The 19187-nt window shown below is 42.2% G+C and overlaps 1 protein-coding gene across 2 annotated transcripts in view; it reads right to left on the reverse strand.

The window, feature by feature from the left end:
* Window positions 1–175: 175 nt before the first annotated feature.
* Window positions 176–19187, reverse strand: part of itpk1b (inositol-tetrakisphosphate 1-kinase b) — a 28326-nt gene continuing 9314 nt past the window's right edge. For both annotated transcript variants that reach the window (XM_034124550.1, XM_034124542.1), the window contains exons 4-11: window positions 16935–17060; window positions 11950–12067; window positions 6214–6312; window positions 5912–5952; window positions 5135–5300; window positions 3810–3877; window positions 3557–3719; window positions 176–2641 (exon numbers count right to left, since the gene is read on the reverse strand). In XM_034124550.1, coding sequence (XP_033980441.1) covers window positions 2322–2641; window positions 3557–3719; window positions 3810–3877; window positions 5135–5300; window positions 5912–5952; window positions 6214–6312; window positions 11950–12067; window positions 16935–17060 — 1101 coding nt within the window. In that variant the 3' untranslated portion in view covers window positions 176–2321. The remainder of the gene's footprint in view (window positions 2642–3556; window positions 3720–3809; window positions 3878–5134; window positions 5301–5911; window positions 5953–6213; window positions 6313–11949; window positions 12068–16934; window positions 17061–19187) is intronic.

The raw sequence follows: 19187 nt of genomic DNA on the forward strand, positions 1-19187 counted from the left end.
CATTTAATTACAAAAGGATTGCGGATGCCTCTCAATTACAGAACTGATACAAAACATACTGTACGGATGTTAGCCTAGGCATATATACACGTACTGTACAAGACACCCAAGAAGTAAACATTCAGGTGGAAACTGGAGCAGGATGACAACGTCTGGGTTGCAGAAATGACAAAGGTCAGGATTAACCATTTATTTCCCATTAAGAAGCACGATAAGGAACACAACATAGGACACACAATATAGTGGTGTACACAGATTTCAGCCTGTCCAGCTTTAACAGGGGCGCACCCAACAAATGTTTCCCCGTTTTCTAGAGGAGGAACCATGGGGTTAGAGTTTCTCTGAACCTGCTGCTTTACACGCTGAATTGTTTTCTTCATGACACACAAATTGTGGGAGATAAAACCAGAATGCTAACCACTTTGTGGAAATATTCTCACAATGTGATCTAAAGAAGACCAAATCAGAGCATCAATGATTTTCTTTTTGTCCCAGAGAGATGCTGTTGAGATGGCTGCACTGACACTTATTCAAGGACAGTTCCCTCAGATACAGAAGGAGGAAATGGGACAGCTAGGAGGAGCTCTCTGGGACAAGAGAAGAAGCAGCAGGCTCAGAGGAATGTGAAAATCTACAGGTTGGCACTCCTTCCCACTAGATGCTAGAGGGAGACAACAGCATCAACCACACGTGTCCCTTTGACACCACCTGTACAACCAGACCCAGCGCTTTACTAAACCTCTAGTAAATATCCACCGTTTGTTCCAAAACATCCCTCGTGCTTTCATTTAATTTATATAAAACATTTTTTTCCCATAAAATCTCAATAAAATAAAGTTGCTCTTAGTAGATATCAGGACAAAGATATTAACAAAATCGGAGTAAAAAAATCTCACAGTGAACACTGGGAACAAGAGCTGGACTGTCTCCCCCACTGCTTCCCCTCCAAAGGATTTTAACATGTGACAATAACAGCAGCTGGAACAGAAGCAGGTCCGAGGATCTGAGCTTCAAGCTTTACCCAGTTTCCTTTACTGCGTTTTGTAAGAAAATGCTGTTAGAGTGAAACTTAATCAAGCACAGACGTTACACCGCCGAACAACTTCCTCAATCATCTGGAACCATTGTCATTCAATGATATCAAAATATTTGATGCCCAATTCGAAACTTTAATATTTAAATTTTGGTGGAATAATATAGGTTCTGATTCTTAATGATGTAATTAAAGCAGCATTCTTTTGATAGGGAAGCCTCAGTAGAGGAGTTTGCTCACATTACAGATACAAGCACTGACGACATGTGGAGAAGCCTGTTTGAGGAGACTATAAAGCCTTGAAGAGATGAGTTCAATCTCACACTGGAATTCTGAAAAAACAAATCATGGAATCGTCTGAAAATATCCACAAACACGAAAAGGAATGTGATCCTCGTCTTCCTGCAGCGACTCAAACTGGGACTCTAACAAGGACGTGTTGTCTGTTGACGACCTAACATCCGGCAATTGACATACAGTAAAACACTCAAAGACCTAAAATCATTGATGCAACAATCATAAAAAAAGAAAATCTTGGTCATATGGTCATGGAGATTTGATTATGCAGTTGTCCCTCCAACACATGACGGAAATTTGATGGCACTCGGAAAAGTAAACGGCTTACCCGTTTGTTCAAAACCCACAAAACCCCAAACTATGTAGTCGTTCATGTTCAGACTCATGGTGTCCTCTGCGGTGAGTTGGCCACAGTCACATAGCAGCCCTGGACCTGTGGAGGCGTGTTCAAATGCCCAGTCACCTTTTCTCCTCGTCACTTTGTGCAGAGGAGTCAGTGGTATTGACCAGAAAACAGACACACACATCACAGGCGTGGTCGCAATGCAAACATACCTGTGTGTGTGTGTGTTAGTGTGTGTGTGAGATACAAGGGAGCATACATTGCACGTCTAGTGGCACATCTTTCTCCAGTCCTGACTCCATTAGCCATTCCCATTAGCTACCTCATCTGGACCCTTTCATTACAGAGAACTCACACAGGAGAGAAAAATAAAATCAGCTATTCCCAAAAAGTTCCCAAAGTTCACATTACAGTACTGTTAAGTCTCATTAGATGAAACGAAAAATACAAAAAGGCAGAGAGAAAAAAGCTTACACCCAATCACCATCATTTTCAATAACTATATAGGAAAAGATTTGTTTTTGATTAGATATATTATCATCGTTAACATCATAATTATTATGATTATTATTCATTATTATTGTCACCATTGTCATCCGTTTTGTTTTTTTTGTTCAGGGATCAAACGGAGTGGGGGCGGGGGATCAGTCACTGGGAGGAGGCCTTGGTAGCTATCGTGGAGACACAGTGCTGCTGGAAGTTAGGGGACATGGCCGAGTTGCAGCCCAGTCTCTGGCGGGGGCCCTTCAGCCCGCCGTCGCCCTCTACGATCCAGGGGCTGCCGCTGGCCTCTTTTCCCAGCATGCTGCAGCAGGCGGGGGCCGGCGTGGCGGCGCTGGGTACCGTGGTGCTCACCGGCAGGCTCTTGGGCTGCTCGCTGGCCGGGGCGAAGTCCGGGCTGTGGCTCTGAAGCACGCTGGTGATGTGGTTCAGGAGGTCAGTGAAGAACTCAGGGACACCCTCATAACCTGAGAACACCAGGGGACATCCGTCAGACAATTCAGCTTCTCACCATATTGCAAATGTTAGGGTTATTTTCCCTTTCATGCTATGGAGCTGTGTTTGTACATAGTATATATTTTAGTATATTTACTAGTACTATAATCATTTTGTTCGACTTGATTATCTTAAAGGTCCCCTATTATACTGTTTTTCATCAATATATTATAGATCTCAGATATATACAAAACATGTCTCTGAAGTGTTTGGCTCGAAATACCAAACAGATTGGTATACATTGCAGCATCCCATAATCCCCTCTGTTTCAGTCCTGTTTCAAAAGTGCTGATTCTCTGTCTGTTACTTTAGATGAAAATAAGGAGCCACTCCCCACGCCCCTCTGAGAGATATTTGGTTAAAAAAACCACAATGGTGCTCTAGGAGGAGATTCAGGTGATAAGGGGGGGGGGGGGGGGTTACCTTGGTTGGTGATTGGCTAATGGTTACTCAAGCCAAAAAATCGTTATGACATCCTAAAGTGGCCAAAATCTGATCAGCTCATTTTCAGACAGGTTTTTATATAAATGGATCAGGGCAAAAAGAAACTTTCAGAATCTCTTTACACAGAGGAGACACATGTTTATGTAGAAAAGACATAACAAGTGGATTTTGCATAATAGGTGACCTTTAAATGCTGAAAAGAAAAGTGTATGTACCCATACACTTACACATGTAAAATGGGTAAGTAGAAGAAGATTGCAGGTCATGTGACACAGAGACTGAGATCTGAACAAACAGAGTTCAGGATTACACAGATGATATTTACCACCAAACAACTGGTTGCACAACAGACCTGCGTCTCCTATGGCAACGTGAGCAGAAGGTCCACTCCATAGATAACCATTTTAAGATAAAAAGCACACCCCTCCCCGTGTTGCACCTACCAGGGAATGCATTGATGTCGATGACGGCGTGTTGGCCTGTTTGGTTGTTGATGATAACGTCGATGCCAAACAGGGACACGCCTAGCGCCTGCCGCAAAGATCTGGACAACTCTCTGATGACATCATCACTGGGGGGCTGGGACACTCCCTCCACGTTCTCTCTCTGAGATAAACACAAAGTAATAAAGATTATTATCAACAAAACTCGTACAGAAATCAAATGAGAAAGCGGTCAGTGACATTGTGAACGTACCGTGGTCAAGTCTGAGGACGACTCTGGTTTGGAAACATTGTGGCTGTTGAAGAAAATTGCTTCCCTGTCTGAAAAGAGGAAAGAGGAAAATGGTCAGGTTGAATTTAAAGAGCTTTGAGTACACACTTTCCCAGTGGCATCTAGATACAGTTCTAATTTCTGGCACTAGGTGGCAGCAGAACGTAATGAGGAAACCAGGCTTTACTAAATAAATGTCTTTCCTCACTGACTTCAGGTGTAAAGAAACAGAAACATCAAACCAAAGCACCCTGATGGGAAGTCTTTTAATGTTTAACCATCTCATTTACAATCATGTCATGTCGAGTGTTCAGGTATGAACAAAACAGCATGTAAGTTGTTTGCCTCTGGCCCCAGATTTCCTTTGAAGCGGTGATAAATGAGACAGGATGAACTTCAGAAATGATTGCCCCTCTTTTCTTTGTTATCATTGCACTGATTAACCATGGAGTGTTAGAGGGAAGGATGAGGGGGCGGGGGGGGGGGGGGGGGGGGGGGAAAGTAAATTCCATCACTGTCCAAATAAATATGCCCCTCTCGGCTTGTAGAGGGTCGTGGTAATGAAGTGTCAGGCCGATGGGCTTGCTCATTCCCAGACTGGATGAACAAACAGCAGTTTAGCTCCACAGAGGCAGGAAGGCGGGATGGGACAGAACATCCCTCACAGTTATTTTTATGTTATTTCCAAACACTAACCCGTACCTCTCTTTATCTTCAAACCTCACTCCTTCATCCGGCCTTTCCATCCACTCAACAAAACACGATGTATAGCTCCGGGCCGCAGAGCCAATCCAAACGCTGCGCAGATGCAACGCTTTGGTATGTTGCTTTATGTGTTTGACAAGGGCTGTGCTTTTTTTTTTTTCTTCTGCTGCACCGCTCAGCATTCCAGGCTGAAAGCAACTGTTCTGTGCGTTACACAAAGCAGAAGACTACACTGATGGAGCGACCGGTTTGCATGAAGGACTATACTGTATCACACGCAAATGCTGGAGTGTGTGCCAGGGGACAACCCTATGTTCAAATCTCTATCATGGGTAAGGCTTCTGACATGTTTATGGGGAAAACACCGGTCCTCTTGTTTATTTCCAGCATGTACCAACAGGGCAGAACTCAATAGCACTCTGCTGCATCCCTTAAAAGGCTGAATAGGTCCAATCACAGGGACTATAAAGCCCTTTTATGAGGGCTTTTATTGGGTTCTTTGGAAAAGCCTTGCAACTCTTACAGTCGGGCCAGTGTGGCTGTCAGCAGCCCTCAGACTTCCCCACCTGTCTCTCTCTCTCCTCGCCTCTTGGTCTCCTCACCTGCAGGTCCAGCAGGGAAGTTCTTCAGTGAAGGTCTCTCCACCACGGTGTAGGAGTCTCCCACCACAAACACCTTGTAGAGCACCGCGTTGTGGTTGATGAAGCTCTGGATCACACAGGGGGGCTTCACGTCCTTCAGGTCCTCTTCACTGAAGATAATGGCCATCTGAGGACGGAAGGACACACCGTAAATGACTGTACTCGAGTCATGTGAAAAAGGAAAATAATTGTCACTCGTCATCTAGGGCTGCAGATAAACATTCTCTTCGTTATCCATTAACCTGCCAATTGTTTTCAAGATTAATGGACTGTAAATGTGAGAAAACGGTGAAAAATGTCCATCCAAGTTAAAAGTCCAAGCTTATATCTTAACTGTCTTGTTCTGTCCGTCCCACACCCAAATCCATTCAGTTTAATATGATGTAAATAGCAGGAAATCACCATATTTGAGCAGCTGAAAACAGCATTTTCAGCCCTTTTTTTAAGTAAAGTTTTCTCTAACGATTAAACGCTTATCAAATAGTTGGCAGGTATTTCTCGATCCTCTTATTGTTGCAGCTCTAGCTAAATCCTGTCTTAGATTAATGGAGTGAGTGTGGAGGAATGAAGACTGAATCCAGCCGTATTCATTTCAGCTGGCACGCTCACACACATGAGGCTGTTTATCTGATTGAGTTGTATGTCCTTGTGTTTAATGAGAGTCCTGTGACAGGACAAGTGTCGCCGCTCACACAAACTGTGGAGGGTGTGTGACCTCTGAGCTCTGTGGCCTCTCACCTCGTGGGAGTTGGTTCCATGAGCCACCCGTGTTTTGCAAACTGAGGAAGAAAGACAGACGGGGAAATACATTTAGCAGTTACATAACTTAATGCAATACTGTGAAGCTGATGTGACATTTCTGCAGGGAAACGAAACATTGAACACTTTGACAGTAAACAAAGAACTGTGAGACAGGAAGTGAGTCAACACAACACAATTAAGAGGTTAACGTTACAATATTGGATGAAAGGATTGTTTATGGAGTGTAGATTTAAGTCCTGGATATCTAGAGGAGAAGAAGAAAAAGAAGAAACACTTACTGAAGGGGAATGTGAGTCCTTGCCTCTTGATCTGCTCCAGCACATCTGGGCTGCACTCAGTGTTCAGGACCATGAACGGAGGAGAGCAAATCCTTTCGTCTAATGAAAAGAAAAGTAAAAGAAGGTGGGTAAGGATGAGTAAAGTCAGACACTCTGAAGGTCTTGGTGTTTTAGATAAACCGTAAAAGTGATGGTTGATAGTGTGGTCTTCTTCAAAACAAGAGAATTATGGATTTCTTCTAAATTTGCTTCTAAAAATATCACATTACCAATGGAATAAAATAAATAAAAGAATCATCGACAATCAATTTTCTGTCGATCATTTCAATTCAATTTACGCTTTTGACAGGCAATTGTATCTCATGACATCAAATGAATAGTATGTGTAAGTGGACACAAAGAAATAATCTGTGTACAAAATATGCAAGTGATTTATGTTCCATGATAGAAAAAGTGAATTGAAGACATTTGAAGATGCACCTTATTTCATTTGGCACAAAATCATATATTTATATTCCATCCTTGTGATGGTTTAGACAACAAACACAGCAGAGGCCATCTGATGCCCAGGGGGACAAATGACTCCTGTTCAAATAAATAAAGCAGAGAGCTGCCAGGCCCTTCTGCTCCTCCCAAACACGCACACAGGGAAATGCTGAAATACAGGAAGACACAAGACCTCATGAGGAACTGCAGGCAAGTCCAACCAGCTGAGGACATTACACAGTCATCAGATACAGCACCTGACTAACAGGCGTGATCGATCACCCACGCCCAAAGCGCAAACAAAGCAGGGGCAATTAGAAGAGATAAAGTCAGCCGAGCCTTACTTAAACATGAAATAGGCCAGGTCTGTCTGACTCAGCGTCTCCACTATGTTTTTACATCACACCGTATTTGTTGACATAATATTTTCACATCACATCCTGTCGCAGCAGGTCGGTCAGTTCCGATAAGAGTGAAAATAACAAACATCCTGCAGCTCCGTCACACTTCTCCATATCGCGGCTCAGGATGCATCTAAATTAATGTTCTGCCTACGGTAATTTCCGCCCAACGGTAGGTACATTGGGGGTGATAAGGCAGCCGGTACGAGATATCGCCACAGGAAATCAGTGAGGGGGGCCAAACCAAGAGCTGGCAAATTGCTAATGACAAAAACACAATGGGAACACGCCGGCCTTTGTGAGCCGTGGGGCTCCGCAGTGGCAGGGCTCTCTGCTCCCACTACTGCTGAGGTCAGGACAATCCCATTTGCCTACATTACCTCCAGTGCTGAGTGCTGAACTCTGGGTGTGCACTGGGCCCCACACACACACAGCTGCAGCTCCCACAGAAGCCACATAGTGCAGACACAAAAACATTTGGGGAAACCTTACAATGAATGGCGATGCACAAGGCAAAAAGAGAAGAAGCCTGAATGTTATCTCCGACACATGCTGTGACACTAAGCTGCAGAGCAGGATCCAGGAAACCTGTAATAAGGATGATAATAGCAACTAGGCAGGCATATAATTAAGGATAATTCCAGCTTATTGTTGTTGTAGTTTCGGCCATCATCCGCTTTGGTAATTATAGCACTCATAACCAAACAATACATTATTTGGTTTTTATTTTATAAAGTTCAAGTCATTCTCCAAGCCAAAGAGCCACAAAGCAATTTGAAGATGTGACATTTAGTATAATTAAAGCATAGTTACAGCCCTACATTGTACTCATTAATTAGTATCGTCACTTGCTGGAGGCATGAGGCAACATTTCGAAATAAATCCAACAGGACAACGGATGTGAGCAGTCAGGTGATAGGACAGATTTCAGTCTACTCATTTCAAAGGGAAATGTCACTTTACACTGCTTAGATCACTTTTTTCTTATATATAAATAATGTTATTGATGGTTTTTGACGACCACATCTACAGCAATAAGACACCAACCCATTATAAATCGGGAAAACCCTTCGTGTGTTTACCTTGTTGTTGTGCCCTCCAGCTTAAGTTGCTCCGCTGCAGCTCAACATGTGCTTTGACCACTATGTGCAAAACTAATTTCCTAATAGGAACACTTGTATTTTCCCCAGCAAAAAGGAATAAATGTGCCTGATAATCTGATCTAGCATGGTTCAAATGTTTCTATTTTTGCTGTTACATGACAGAATACTCCTATTCTCTCTCACAGACAGACACTTGTTCTACGCTCGATAACCTTTCCATCTGCTGGGTCTGTTCCAGCGTTGGCTCTGCAACAAGTCACTGTTGGGAACAGGAAGACTGAAGGGTTACACATCAGTCATCTGTGCTCTTGGTACAGCCACACTTAGCATACTGCTGTTATTTTATGAGGACAGGAATAGCATCAAAATGTTTTTCAGAAAACAGTCTGTTGGGGAAAATATCCCCATTATATTACATCACTGAGTTCCCAAAGACTGATGGCGCTTACATTTGATCAAAAAAACAAAAAAAAACATCAAGACTGTCAGACGGAAAACATTTTGAGTTCCAAGTTAAGGATTTATAATAAAGAGACCGGGGAATGCAGGATAAGCGAACGTGGCCAAGTTTGTAATAGCGTGCATGCTTGGCTCTGGTGGACGCTTTAGGGATAAGGGGGTGAAGGGGAGTGTGGGGGGGGGGATCAATCTCAAACTCTGTCTAAACACTGCATGCTCACAGCAGACCCAGCGGAGCCGAGGACGACGTTTACGGGACTCCTGGATGAGACGCTTTTGAAATGTCATTATCCTGTTACACTGCTTTTTTTGTTTCTCTTCTTCTTTTATCTCATCGGGACATCCCGTCTGTCCTCTCCACATCGTATTCATGAGCGAAAACAAATCAACTCCAAACTTATAGGCAATGAATTAACAGAGAAAAATGACTCAGATCATATATTCCCTCTGTTTTTTTTTTTGCCTTTGGTGCATTAAGCTTTATAAAGTGCGGTGTTGTTTAGGTGGAAGGCTGAACTCGCTGGTTGCTATTTAGAGCTTTGTTTCCTAGAAACCTCAGCATCCTCTCTCTCTGCGCCCCCCCTCCCCTCCCTGAGGCAAAGCAGTAGGATTTCCAATATTTCAAATTGAACTCCAAACACGGCTATGCTCTGAGAGTAATGCAATTTCCAATATATAAGAGGCTTACGCTCCAATAACAATTAAGAGTCGATGAATGAATAGGAATTCTCTCACAAAAAGGTAAGTCCTACTTTGGTGAGATATGAAAGGAGTGTCATATATATACACCCGACAAGCATTTTCATTTCAGCTGCCTCTTTGAGTGTTGTGGTGCTAAAGTGTCTCTGTGTTTGTCTTTGTCAAGCCGTAACTATAATTAAATATTGATCACTTGCATAAATGGGACACTTGTTCTCTTGGTCCTTGCAGAGTTGTGCATTGATGTCAGCACAGGGACCTTCACACAGTGTGATTTATATACGCGGGAAAGCCCAGAAAGGTTTCAGTTTGATCACGAGGAATCCCATTTGTTTTCAGGATCATTAATTTTATCCTGAGCTGAAGAGAAATAAGCTCAACACATTGAGAGGGGATTTGTTTGATCAAAGGGTTCACTTGACGACTGTTTCTGTCTTTAAAAACAGTCCGAGATATCACAACTCAAGCATACACAGGAACCAGTCAATTCCACTAAGTAACATAAACAGTTACCTAGCACTGGCTCGAATAGGAAACACAAAACAAAGTGGGACAACAGAGCAGCGCCAAAGATTCAATAAGCACAACTATGAATCACTGATCCATTAGTGTTTGGGTGTCCCTTGTCTCGCTATTTTCTATTAAACATAACATTTAGATGACTTGTACTTTATATTAATTTATACAACTCGGAGCATCACGGCTAAATGTATTGTGACTCGTATATTTTATCACCAAGAGACCACCTGTGGTAAAATAAGGTTTCCCCGAGAAAGCACGAGCGCTTCTCGAGGGCTTCTTCCAATCGAGAACTATTCTGAGTAATGCAGACTGTGAAGCATGGCGGCCTTTTACTGCTGGGTTGCCTTGGCAGCAGCTCTTGGACTCCATGGCCTCTGCTGATAAGGAGGAGGAAGTGGCTTTGCCTAAGAAAGCAAGGTGGACTTTCCCCACTCTCAGCCACTGTTTTACTCTAGCCCATTTTTCTCAGTCGCTCTTATTTTTCTGTCTGAAGAAAGTGCATTGATCCTCAGTCACGTGTTGTTTTTCCTACAATCACAGTGGTGTGGTGTAGGATTATAATGACTTGTACTCCATGCTTGTGTCTTAACCCAGCACAATTGTCAGGGAGGTTTGGTATGCAGGCCTAAGTGTGAGCAGAGAGCACCACTTGCATTAATGGAGGCAGAGTGCTAAAAGAAAAGAAGCTTCCTATAAATTCAGCCAGTAATCCATCTTCCTCTTCAGATTTAATACACAGAGCAAGAGGGAATGCTGGAGATTATACCCTCCGTTACGTAACAGCCATCATGTCCGTTTGGATCAAAAGACGTCTTCTCGTGGTGCTATTTTAAGAAACGTATGACAGTGTGGACATGCTGAAACGCCTCTGATCTGTTGCTCTGACTGTGGTCTCTCCTAGCATGTGAAGTCATTGGTAAAAGGTTTCCCTGCCTTGTATGGGGTTAAAGGAAATGTGGATGAGTCACAGGTGTGTTTACAGTGTGTGTGTGTGTGTGTGGGTAGGGAATGTGCTCCAGCCGTCATTGCATTACTGCGCCTCCAGTCAAAAGATTTCTCCTGCTGAATAGTTTATGGCATCAGAGACAGAGGAAGGTGTTGGACCGGATCGGAGGCAAGTTCAGATCCATCAGTGACAAACCTGCACCGAGCCAAGTTTATACACGGTTCAGGCAGGGGGGAAATGGAGGAGAGGAATTATTATATCAGCATAGCACCCTGCCGGCACAAATTAAACAACTGCTCGGAAGCATCGAGTAACATAATTCAAGAGTGACTCGACAGCGCCGTCGTATGTTATCTATGTTTCCCTTCTGGAAGCAAAGAGGAAAGACAGAGAACCCGCAGTTAGCACGACACTTCCCCTTCAATAACATCAGACATGTTACGTAAGGTAGAAATCCGTCCATGGAATCAACAGCTCCTTTATTGTTTTAAACAACTTCTGCTTTTATACAACAATCAGGACTGTGATCAGGGACACTAATGGTGTTTACCTTATCTAAACCAATGACACACTGTGTATTGACCGTATACAGAGTAAGAGGTGGGTGACACGGTAAAGCGACACAGCAGAAAACACTTGATTGCCAGTTTGGAAGCTAGCTAAACAAATCTAATACAAAAGTCCTGCAGTCAATTCTAGTTTTTAACATTTCCTTTTTGTTAAAACTGTCTTCATGTTAGAGGCTGCAGTATTTTGATATAGATATGATGGGAAAAAATATTAGAAATGCGTATTAAACGGTAAAATGTAACAGCACTGGAACTGTAGCGGCTAAAATGAAAATTGGATCGAGTCAACTTCTTTCAACAAAAACTGCACATAAAAAAAATGATGGTAGAATTGTTGAAGCACCTATGTGTTAGACAAGATTATTTTAATGTACATGTGCCTATTAAAAAGTGTGTGGATTAACATGTCTTCTGAAATAGGTGGGGGCAAAGCTTAGCGACGTAGAGACTACTTGCGCTGTCTGTCGCTAACCAGAAAATGTGTTAATAGGGTTATCATGGGACAGTTACTTGAAGATTGATATGCACAAGTGTGACATGAAAGGTCTTACCTTGCATACAGCTCTCTATCCTGTGGATGAGCTGGTAGGACTTGCAGCGGTCCAGCAGAGTTCGGATGGCTGGCAGAGGGTCCAGGACAATGGTCTCAGGGTGGGCATCAATGTAGTCCTGAAACACAGAGATGCAAACGTCTTAATGTGTTTTTTTTTTTAAACTTAATTTAGTTTGTATTTAGAAAAAAAAATCATTACAGAAAAACGAAACAAAAGTCTGTCAATACCCGACTTACAACCACTATCACTAAAAGCTAATACCGCTAAACATCCATATTTCCAAAATTAAATGATGGGTTTTGGACTGTTGGTCAAATATAAAAAAGCTTTGAGGACGTTTTCATTGGATCTGGAAATATCAAAGGGAATTGTTCTCCATTATCTAAAAAAAACTCTTTAGAGTACACAATGAATCAATTGTTAAAAACTAAATATCAACAGATTAATCATTAATAAAAAAAGTACATAAAATGTGCTAAAAGGGGGTCTCCATACCTCAAGGGAACTCTATGACAAACACAAAAATACATTCAGACCAATTAGAAATGTTTAACAAATATTTTGAAGTAGGCTATAAATACAAACACAGAGTTGAAGGGTCAACATTCCTCACTCTGTGTACATGTGAGCTAGAAACAGCATGAGCTGTATGCCAGCGGGTGTGTGTAGGTTACATCACTACATCTCTGCATGGCCGGCTGTTAGGTCAGCGTGAGGTTAGCTGTTTTACATAACTGCACTCCCCTTCTCTCCTCTCGTTGGCTCTCCTCTGGCTCTGTCCCCGCACCACCTCCTCTCCACTTTGCAGCTCTGCATGCCCTCCACATTTCCAACTCTGCTCTGTGGATTTCCCTGCCAACCGTCCCTTCCCAGCCATTTTTTACTGACTCACAAACTGTCAGGTGGAGCTGGCTGACCCGCACATCACACAAACACCCCGCTCCACAGCTCTGCTGCCATAAAGGTTTTGCATTATATTAAACAAACGCGGCAATGCGAGACATCAAACACACAAGTAGAGTGAACAAACTCTTATGCACACATTGATGCATGCAGTGTAAATGCCATGGTAGACCCATCTGCAGGATTTGCCTGGATCTTACAAGCAATGCTGACCAAAGCCAGTTGAGCGATTATGCAAGTCAAACATGCTTCTGCCAAAAAAAAATAAATCCAAACTAATCTCCAAGGATTTATATAGAGGAATACTCCGCTGATAAAGACTGTCACTTGCTGAGTTCTGCATCTCAGAAGGAGAGTCACATTAAACACAGACAAGAGGGGGAGGTGAGAGGGAGAGGAGCACTGGAGAGCAGGTGTTAAGAGAGGAAAGAGCCAGACATATGTCACTGTGGGTGGAAGAGCGGGGGTGTTAAGGCTGCACATTTTCTTTCAGTTATTCCTGAAGGATTGGTTTCCATCGGGGGGGAAAACAGGTTTTAAATCTCAGAGAATATTGTCAGCAGAGGAGCTAATCTGTGCTACTGGCTTTAAAGCATGTCTGTGACGCCACAGACCACCATTAAACCAAAATTGGATTAGCAATTTGACCACTTATATGAACCACAACCAACCAGATGGCTGTGATCCACCACATCAGCTAGAGTGACATATGCTCTGGATCATAGAGATGCACAACAGACCGATACGTTTATTATGTTAATAGCAAACATTACCTTAAAGGTCAGCAAACTAATACAAACAGGGCCGTAAACATGCAACTCTAAAATCATGTCAATATTTGTCCCAGGTCCACTGTGCCTCAGGCCATTGAATCACCCGAGCGCATCCCAGCCTGACATTTTGTTTCAAATAAAGGAGTATTATAGACGGGATGGCTTATTCCCTCCACCACACTAAAGGGCAATTCTAATCACAGCTGCGTCACATGAAATGCACCAGCGCTTATATCTCAACACAAATGTAATGACAGATGACAGCTGCGTTCAGGTAAATAACCAGAACTAAAGAGGAATGAGCCACAAAGCTGTGATGTTGATTTAACAGCTGATACTTGATCCAGCATTCCTCTACAGTCTTTTAATTGGTGAGTGAAGGAATGACACTGTTGGACTAAAACTAAACGTTCAACTTCAGTTATGGCGCCACAAACAACTGTTCCCCTTGATGCTTAGCCGTGGGAGAAATATTTGTGTCAGTTCACATTACTGGCGACGCTCAGCCCAAACTAGCTAAATAATGACAATATGACAACAGTTATACAAAGTTTGGTTGTATTGAGAACAGGGACAGGAGAACAAAACGTGCCATGTGTCTTCAGGTGTTGGAGAAGAAGCAACAAAGCCAGCCGAAGTATAGTGACACCGGATTACAAAGCACCTAGAATATAAGGGCAAAACTAAGTGGTGATTCCTGATGAGCTGATTTAAATGGGTTTTACTTTATCACTTCAAACAGGTCTGAGGTATTTGGGGTTGACAATTATTAGAGTACAAATAGTTCCAGGGACATAATAGAGCTTCGCAGTGAGCTAGTTGAGATAATAATAGTTGGAACATTTCAAACTGGGATGTAAACAAAGTAAGCACCGTTTTTGGGCTACCATAAGGGGTTACACTGTCCTTCTATTTTCTTTATAAATGTGAGAAATGATTTGTTTTTAAATGTGAGAAAATGGTAAAAAAACGTACTAACTTATTAAAATAGCTTGTTTTGACACAGTTAAAAAAATACATTTAAAGTGATAAAACCAGAGAAAATGAGTAAAAGCACACATTTGAAATGTGTCAATGATCAAATAATGGATCCTTTATCGAACATGCTTTGTCAAATATAACAACACATACTTGTCTATGTCTGTGTCAAAGTTCACCTCTGATGTCTAATTTTCCACAGTCACCATTGTTGCCATCTGAGAAGGTGGGGATAAATACTTCTATATGTTTTTTCTAAGAAGCTTCTTTGTCACACAGATCTTTACAAAAAACAATGTGTGTGCATTTGCTTCACTATGACCTAGAGTGCCATAAAATTGTGCAAATGCAGCTAGATGTAATATATTGACCTGTTTAGTAAGTGATTTCCCCACGCTGAGTTCCTGTTTGTCTTTCCTAATTAAACAGTCAGGTACAGACTGACAGAGATACGTGTTGTTGATCATCATTATAGCTCCTCTGACTCATTCAGAGAGAGAGAGAGAGAGAGAGAGAGAGAGAGAGAGAGAGAGAGACTACGGACCGAGTGTGAGCTGGTGGAGCGAAATTAATTTTAACACCCTATAACACTGCTGGATTATTGAGTACACAGAGACACACACACACACACATTTTTCTGAAGTGTGTTCACAGCACCTGATTTGGAGCTGTGACCTGCTATCCAAGTGAGATTTTTCTCACTTCAGGGAGTACAGGAAGAACTATTGAATAACTTAAAGCATTCAGGTTTTACAGTGTGAGTCTATAATTGTATGCTCAAATTCAGCTGCTAATGTTCCTGGAGCTATGTTAAGACTCTTTGACCTTTCTGTTTGATTCCTTGATTTGGAACATTTACATATAAACATAAAAGCCTGTATCCATAAATGTACTGCCCGGTGCAGTGCTGCTGTTAGCTACAGACAATGCTATCCAGAGCCTCTATACTTTTCTCTTCATTACATTTTCTCTATTTTAAGATCTGGCTCCGTTTGATTGGACCTGGATATCATTTACAATCTTTTGTTGCTCTTTCCTTTAACAAAGAAGTGAAAGTTGTTTGATATTAAATGTTGTCTGAAATCAAGCAGACATACAAGATATTTGTAATTCATACAACATCATCAACTGAAATTGCAAAAATGTACTTTAAAGGTCCCATGTCATGGCCATTTCCACTGATCATAATTCCATTGTTGAGGTCTACTAGAATAGATTTATATTGTGCAATTTTCCAAACTCACATTGGTTTCTCATACAGCATCTCTGTAAACTACGTGTATTCACTGAATTTCACTCTCTGCCTTTAAAGGCTCGTTGTAGCTCCAAAAGCTCCAGCCCCCACCCTCCCTGTGAGCACAGTGTGCTCTGATTGGTCGGGACGTTGTGAATCGCGCTGAGCTCCATGGAGGTGTTGTTTCCTTGTTTAGGATACATAGCGAAACACAGCCAAACTCATCCTGAGCACACACAAACTCACAGCCGAAGTAAAAACAATAAGTGTGGCTTGATATCGAGTAAGAAAAAGGTTGATAAACGCTGTGAGAATGGGTCTGCAGAGAGAATTTCGCCACGATCCCAACTGTCTGTTATCAGCCTGCAGCCAGGGAGGAGAAATCAGCAGAGCTGCCTGCTCCCTGCACACAGATGTGTGTGTGAGGAAGTCCGTGGATTGGTCAATTTGGACCAATCAGCGGGGGCTTAACGTAACGGCTCCACGGATTGGTCCATTTGGTTCCGGGTACCGCATGACCGTATCGCGTCATAGCTCTGGGCGTGGCTACTGGCCATCCCTACGTCACGATACCCAGGAAGTAAACAATGGAAAATGAGAAATCTCCAACGAGGGTTTTTGACTCTGCAGACCGTTCCCATGCATAAAAACCTTCATAACCAGGGGTGCACACAACTTTCACGGGGACCGACTCTGTCGTCCGGTGATCTAACCGCCTTCTGGAAAAGCTTCACAAGTACGTCGGTACGCAAATGCGCTTTGTGACACAAGTGACGGTACGCATTTCAGATTGTTGCCGCGCATGCGTACCTGCGTACCAGTTATGTGCAGCCCTGTTCATAACACACAAGGGGATGGGTAATAACCGGAAAAGCATGACATGGGACCTTTAAATCAAAAACGACCTGTTCAAAGAATAAGTCAATTATATCACAAGTCTGACAAGACATTGTGTGCAAGCTTTCGCAACAGTTTTTGATACAAATATTGACATAATATTCAAATCACAACGCGATATTAAACTTAAGGGTATAGACTTCTATACATCCCCTTATACTCTTGGGCAGAAACGAGAGAAGAAGAAAGAGACGTACCTGTACTCTCTGCACCAGCAGCACGGCCTGCGAGTCATTCTGGTCCGCCTCCAGGATGAGGTCGGTCAGTTTGTGGATGATGACGTCCAGAGGACCCTGCTCCTCCAGAGGCTGGCTGAGGTCCAGCTGAAGAGAGGAGGATAGCCATGAGTCAAAGGTTATTGTGCACAAGCTTCTCCACTAAGGTATTCATTTATCACATTTAGAAATGGTTTACCAAAACAATCATCCATAAATAGCCATGTTTTTTTGTTTTTCAAAACAGCCAAGAGTGTTTCCTAGCTGCAGAGCGTTGCATTTGGTTAACGACCTAGATAAAACTGCAGCATTACATTGGAACTATTACTTATAGTTTATAGGTATAGTATTTGATTCCAGAATACCTCATACAAATCAAAAGTATGTTTTTACAGGCAGTATGGCATGCTTTTGACAATAATTAAATCCTTACAGACCTCAAGTCAAACTGCCATCATGTCCTCACTTCTCCTTAACTAATGCCAAATCATTGTTGCTGTGGCAAGAGGGAAGTTTAAAATATGTACTGGGCCTGCTTCGTTATAGAAGTACATATACATGCATCAGTGCACTAGGAGATACAATTACCACTTACTTTGGAAAATTCTCAACCTGCTATTGTCCCCTTTATTTATACTCCCAGTCTGTCTAATTTCTGCAGAAAAAGGTAATCTCTCCACCCTATCTCATAGGGAGTATACAAACATGTATTTTATTTTATTTCTCTGGTTATAAAAATGCATTAGGGACTGAATCTAAATCACTTTCTTCCTTATGTATAGCTCCAACTTTGGTGCAGCCAGTTTAAGTTGCATTTGTTTTGAATTACTCCAACAGGATTTATTTCTAGTGCCATATATTTTACTATAAATTAGAAACTTTCTCTCCCTCTGGCCAGACCTACAGTGTCGCTGAGAATATTCGACAGCCTCTGAGAAAATGCTAAATTAGCATGCGTTTGAAGTTTACTGCAGCTGAAAGACTGACTGCCCTGGCCAAGTAGTTCACAAGTAGTCAAAGCTGCTCTCCAAGTATGATAAGACTTATGTAGGTCAGCGCTTGCACAGACATACACACAAACACGTAGCAACATTACATGAGATAAAGATCGATGCTGGGCATAAGCAACCAATGTTAAGTCCTCTGCTAATGGAATTACCATATATAATTCACAAAAGGCCTAGATTCAGGCTGAATGTGTCCAATGTGTTGCTCAAAAGTGGGTTGTCTGAGGTCGGTGTGAGGAACAAGCCTCAAAGTTAGAAAGATCCAAGCCTGCTTGGAGTGACGACTCTTTTCTCTTCTCTTTATTTGGTGCTACATTAAGGAACTTTTTAGTTGAGAGGGAGGGTTGTGTGAAAGACAAACTATCAGACGGATAAAGCTGCCTTCAAAACGTGGCTAAGCTTAATATACTGAAAAAGGTATGTATATTTTGAGAAAAACTAACCTTAAGCCATGTGTTTCCTAACATGAGTAATACAACTTATTTGTATTATACTAAGGTACTGTGCCAAATAATTTAGCAGCAAATAATGACCCATTAAATATGTCAAATGAAATGATGGGACTAATAGACAGTGAAACTAAAATCAGATAAATGGCACGAACACTGCACTGATTTGATGGTGTCAAAAAGAGCTCAGTGTGTTGGTTCGGTGCTGCTGTTGCGTAATATAAACTATTTGCGTTAAAGTAACTCAGTATCTAATCAGCAAATGGGGATCACCTAATCGTGACAGACAAAAGACAATGAGTCAAAGCCTCTGCCAATAAGCCAGAGCCGGGAAGGACCCCACTGTGCTTTATGCTGTCTAGATAGTACGCAAACTGAGAGCGAACACACCTTAGTCACACTGGTGTGGATCAATGCAAGAATTGTAAAACTGTACAGAGTTTCAGTTGGTTTAGGGCTGGCCGCTGTCAAACTGTCAGTAAAGCTAACATTTCCTGGTTAATAATTGTGAGAATTGTGATGGATAGATGACTAATTAGCCTACCCTTGGTCCTCCCCTCAGGAGCCAATTGCACAGTGTAAGCCTGGTGAATATCAGTTGATTTATCTACTGTATTCTTGGAAGGGATTTATCAAAAGGAACAAAATGTACAGCTGCGTGGACCAGGCCCAATTTATACTACACATCATAAAGCATGTGCACGCTCTGCTAACATGCAAGAAATGCCAACACACCTTCTAATGTTGAAGTCAAGAGGCATGTCTTTAAGAGCCCATTA

Source organism: Trematomus bernacchii, unplaced genomic scaffold (assembly GCF_902827165.1).
Source record: "Trematomus bernacchii unplaced genomic scaffold, fTreBer1.1, whole genome shotgun sequence".
NCBI lineage: Eukaryota > Metazoa > Chordata > Actinopteri > Perciformes > Nototheniidae > Trematomus > Trematomus bernacchii.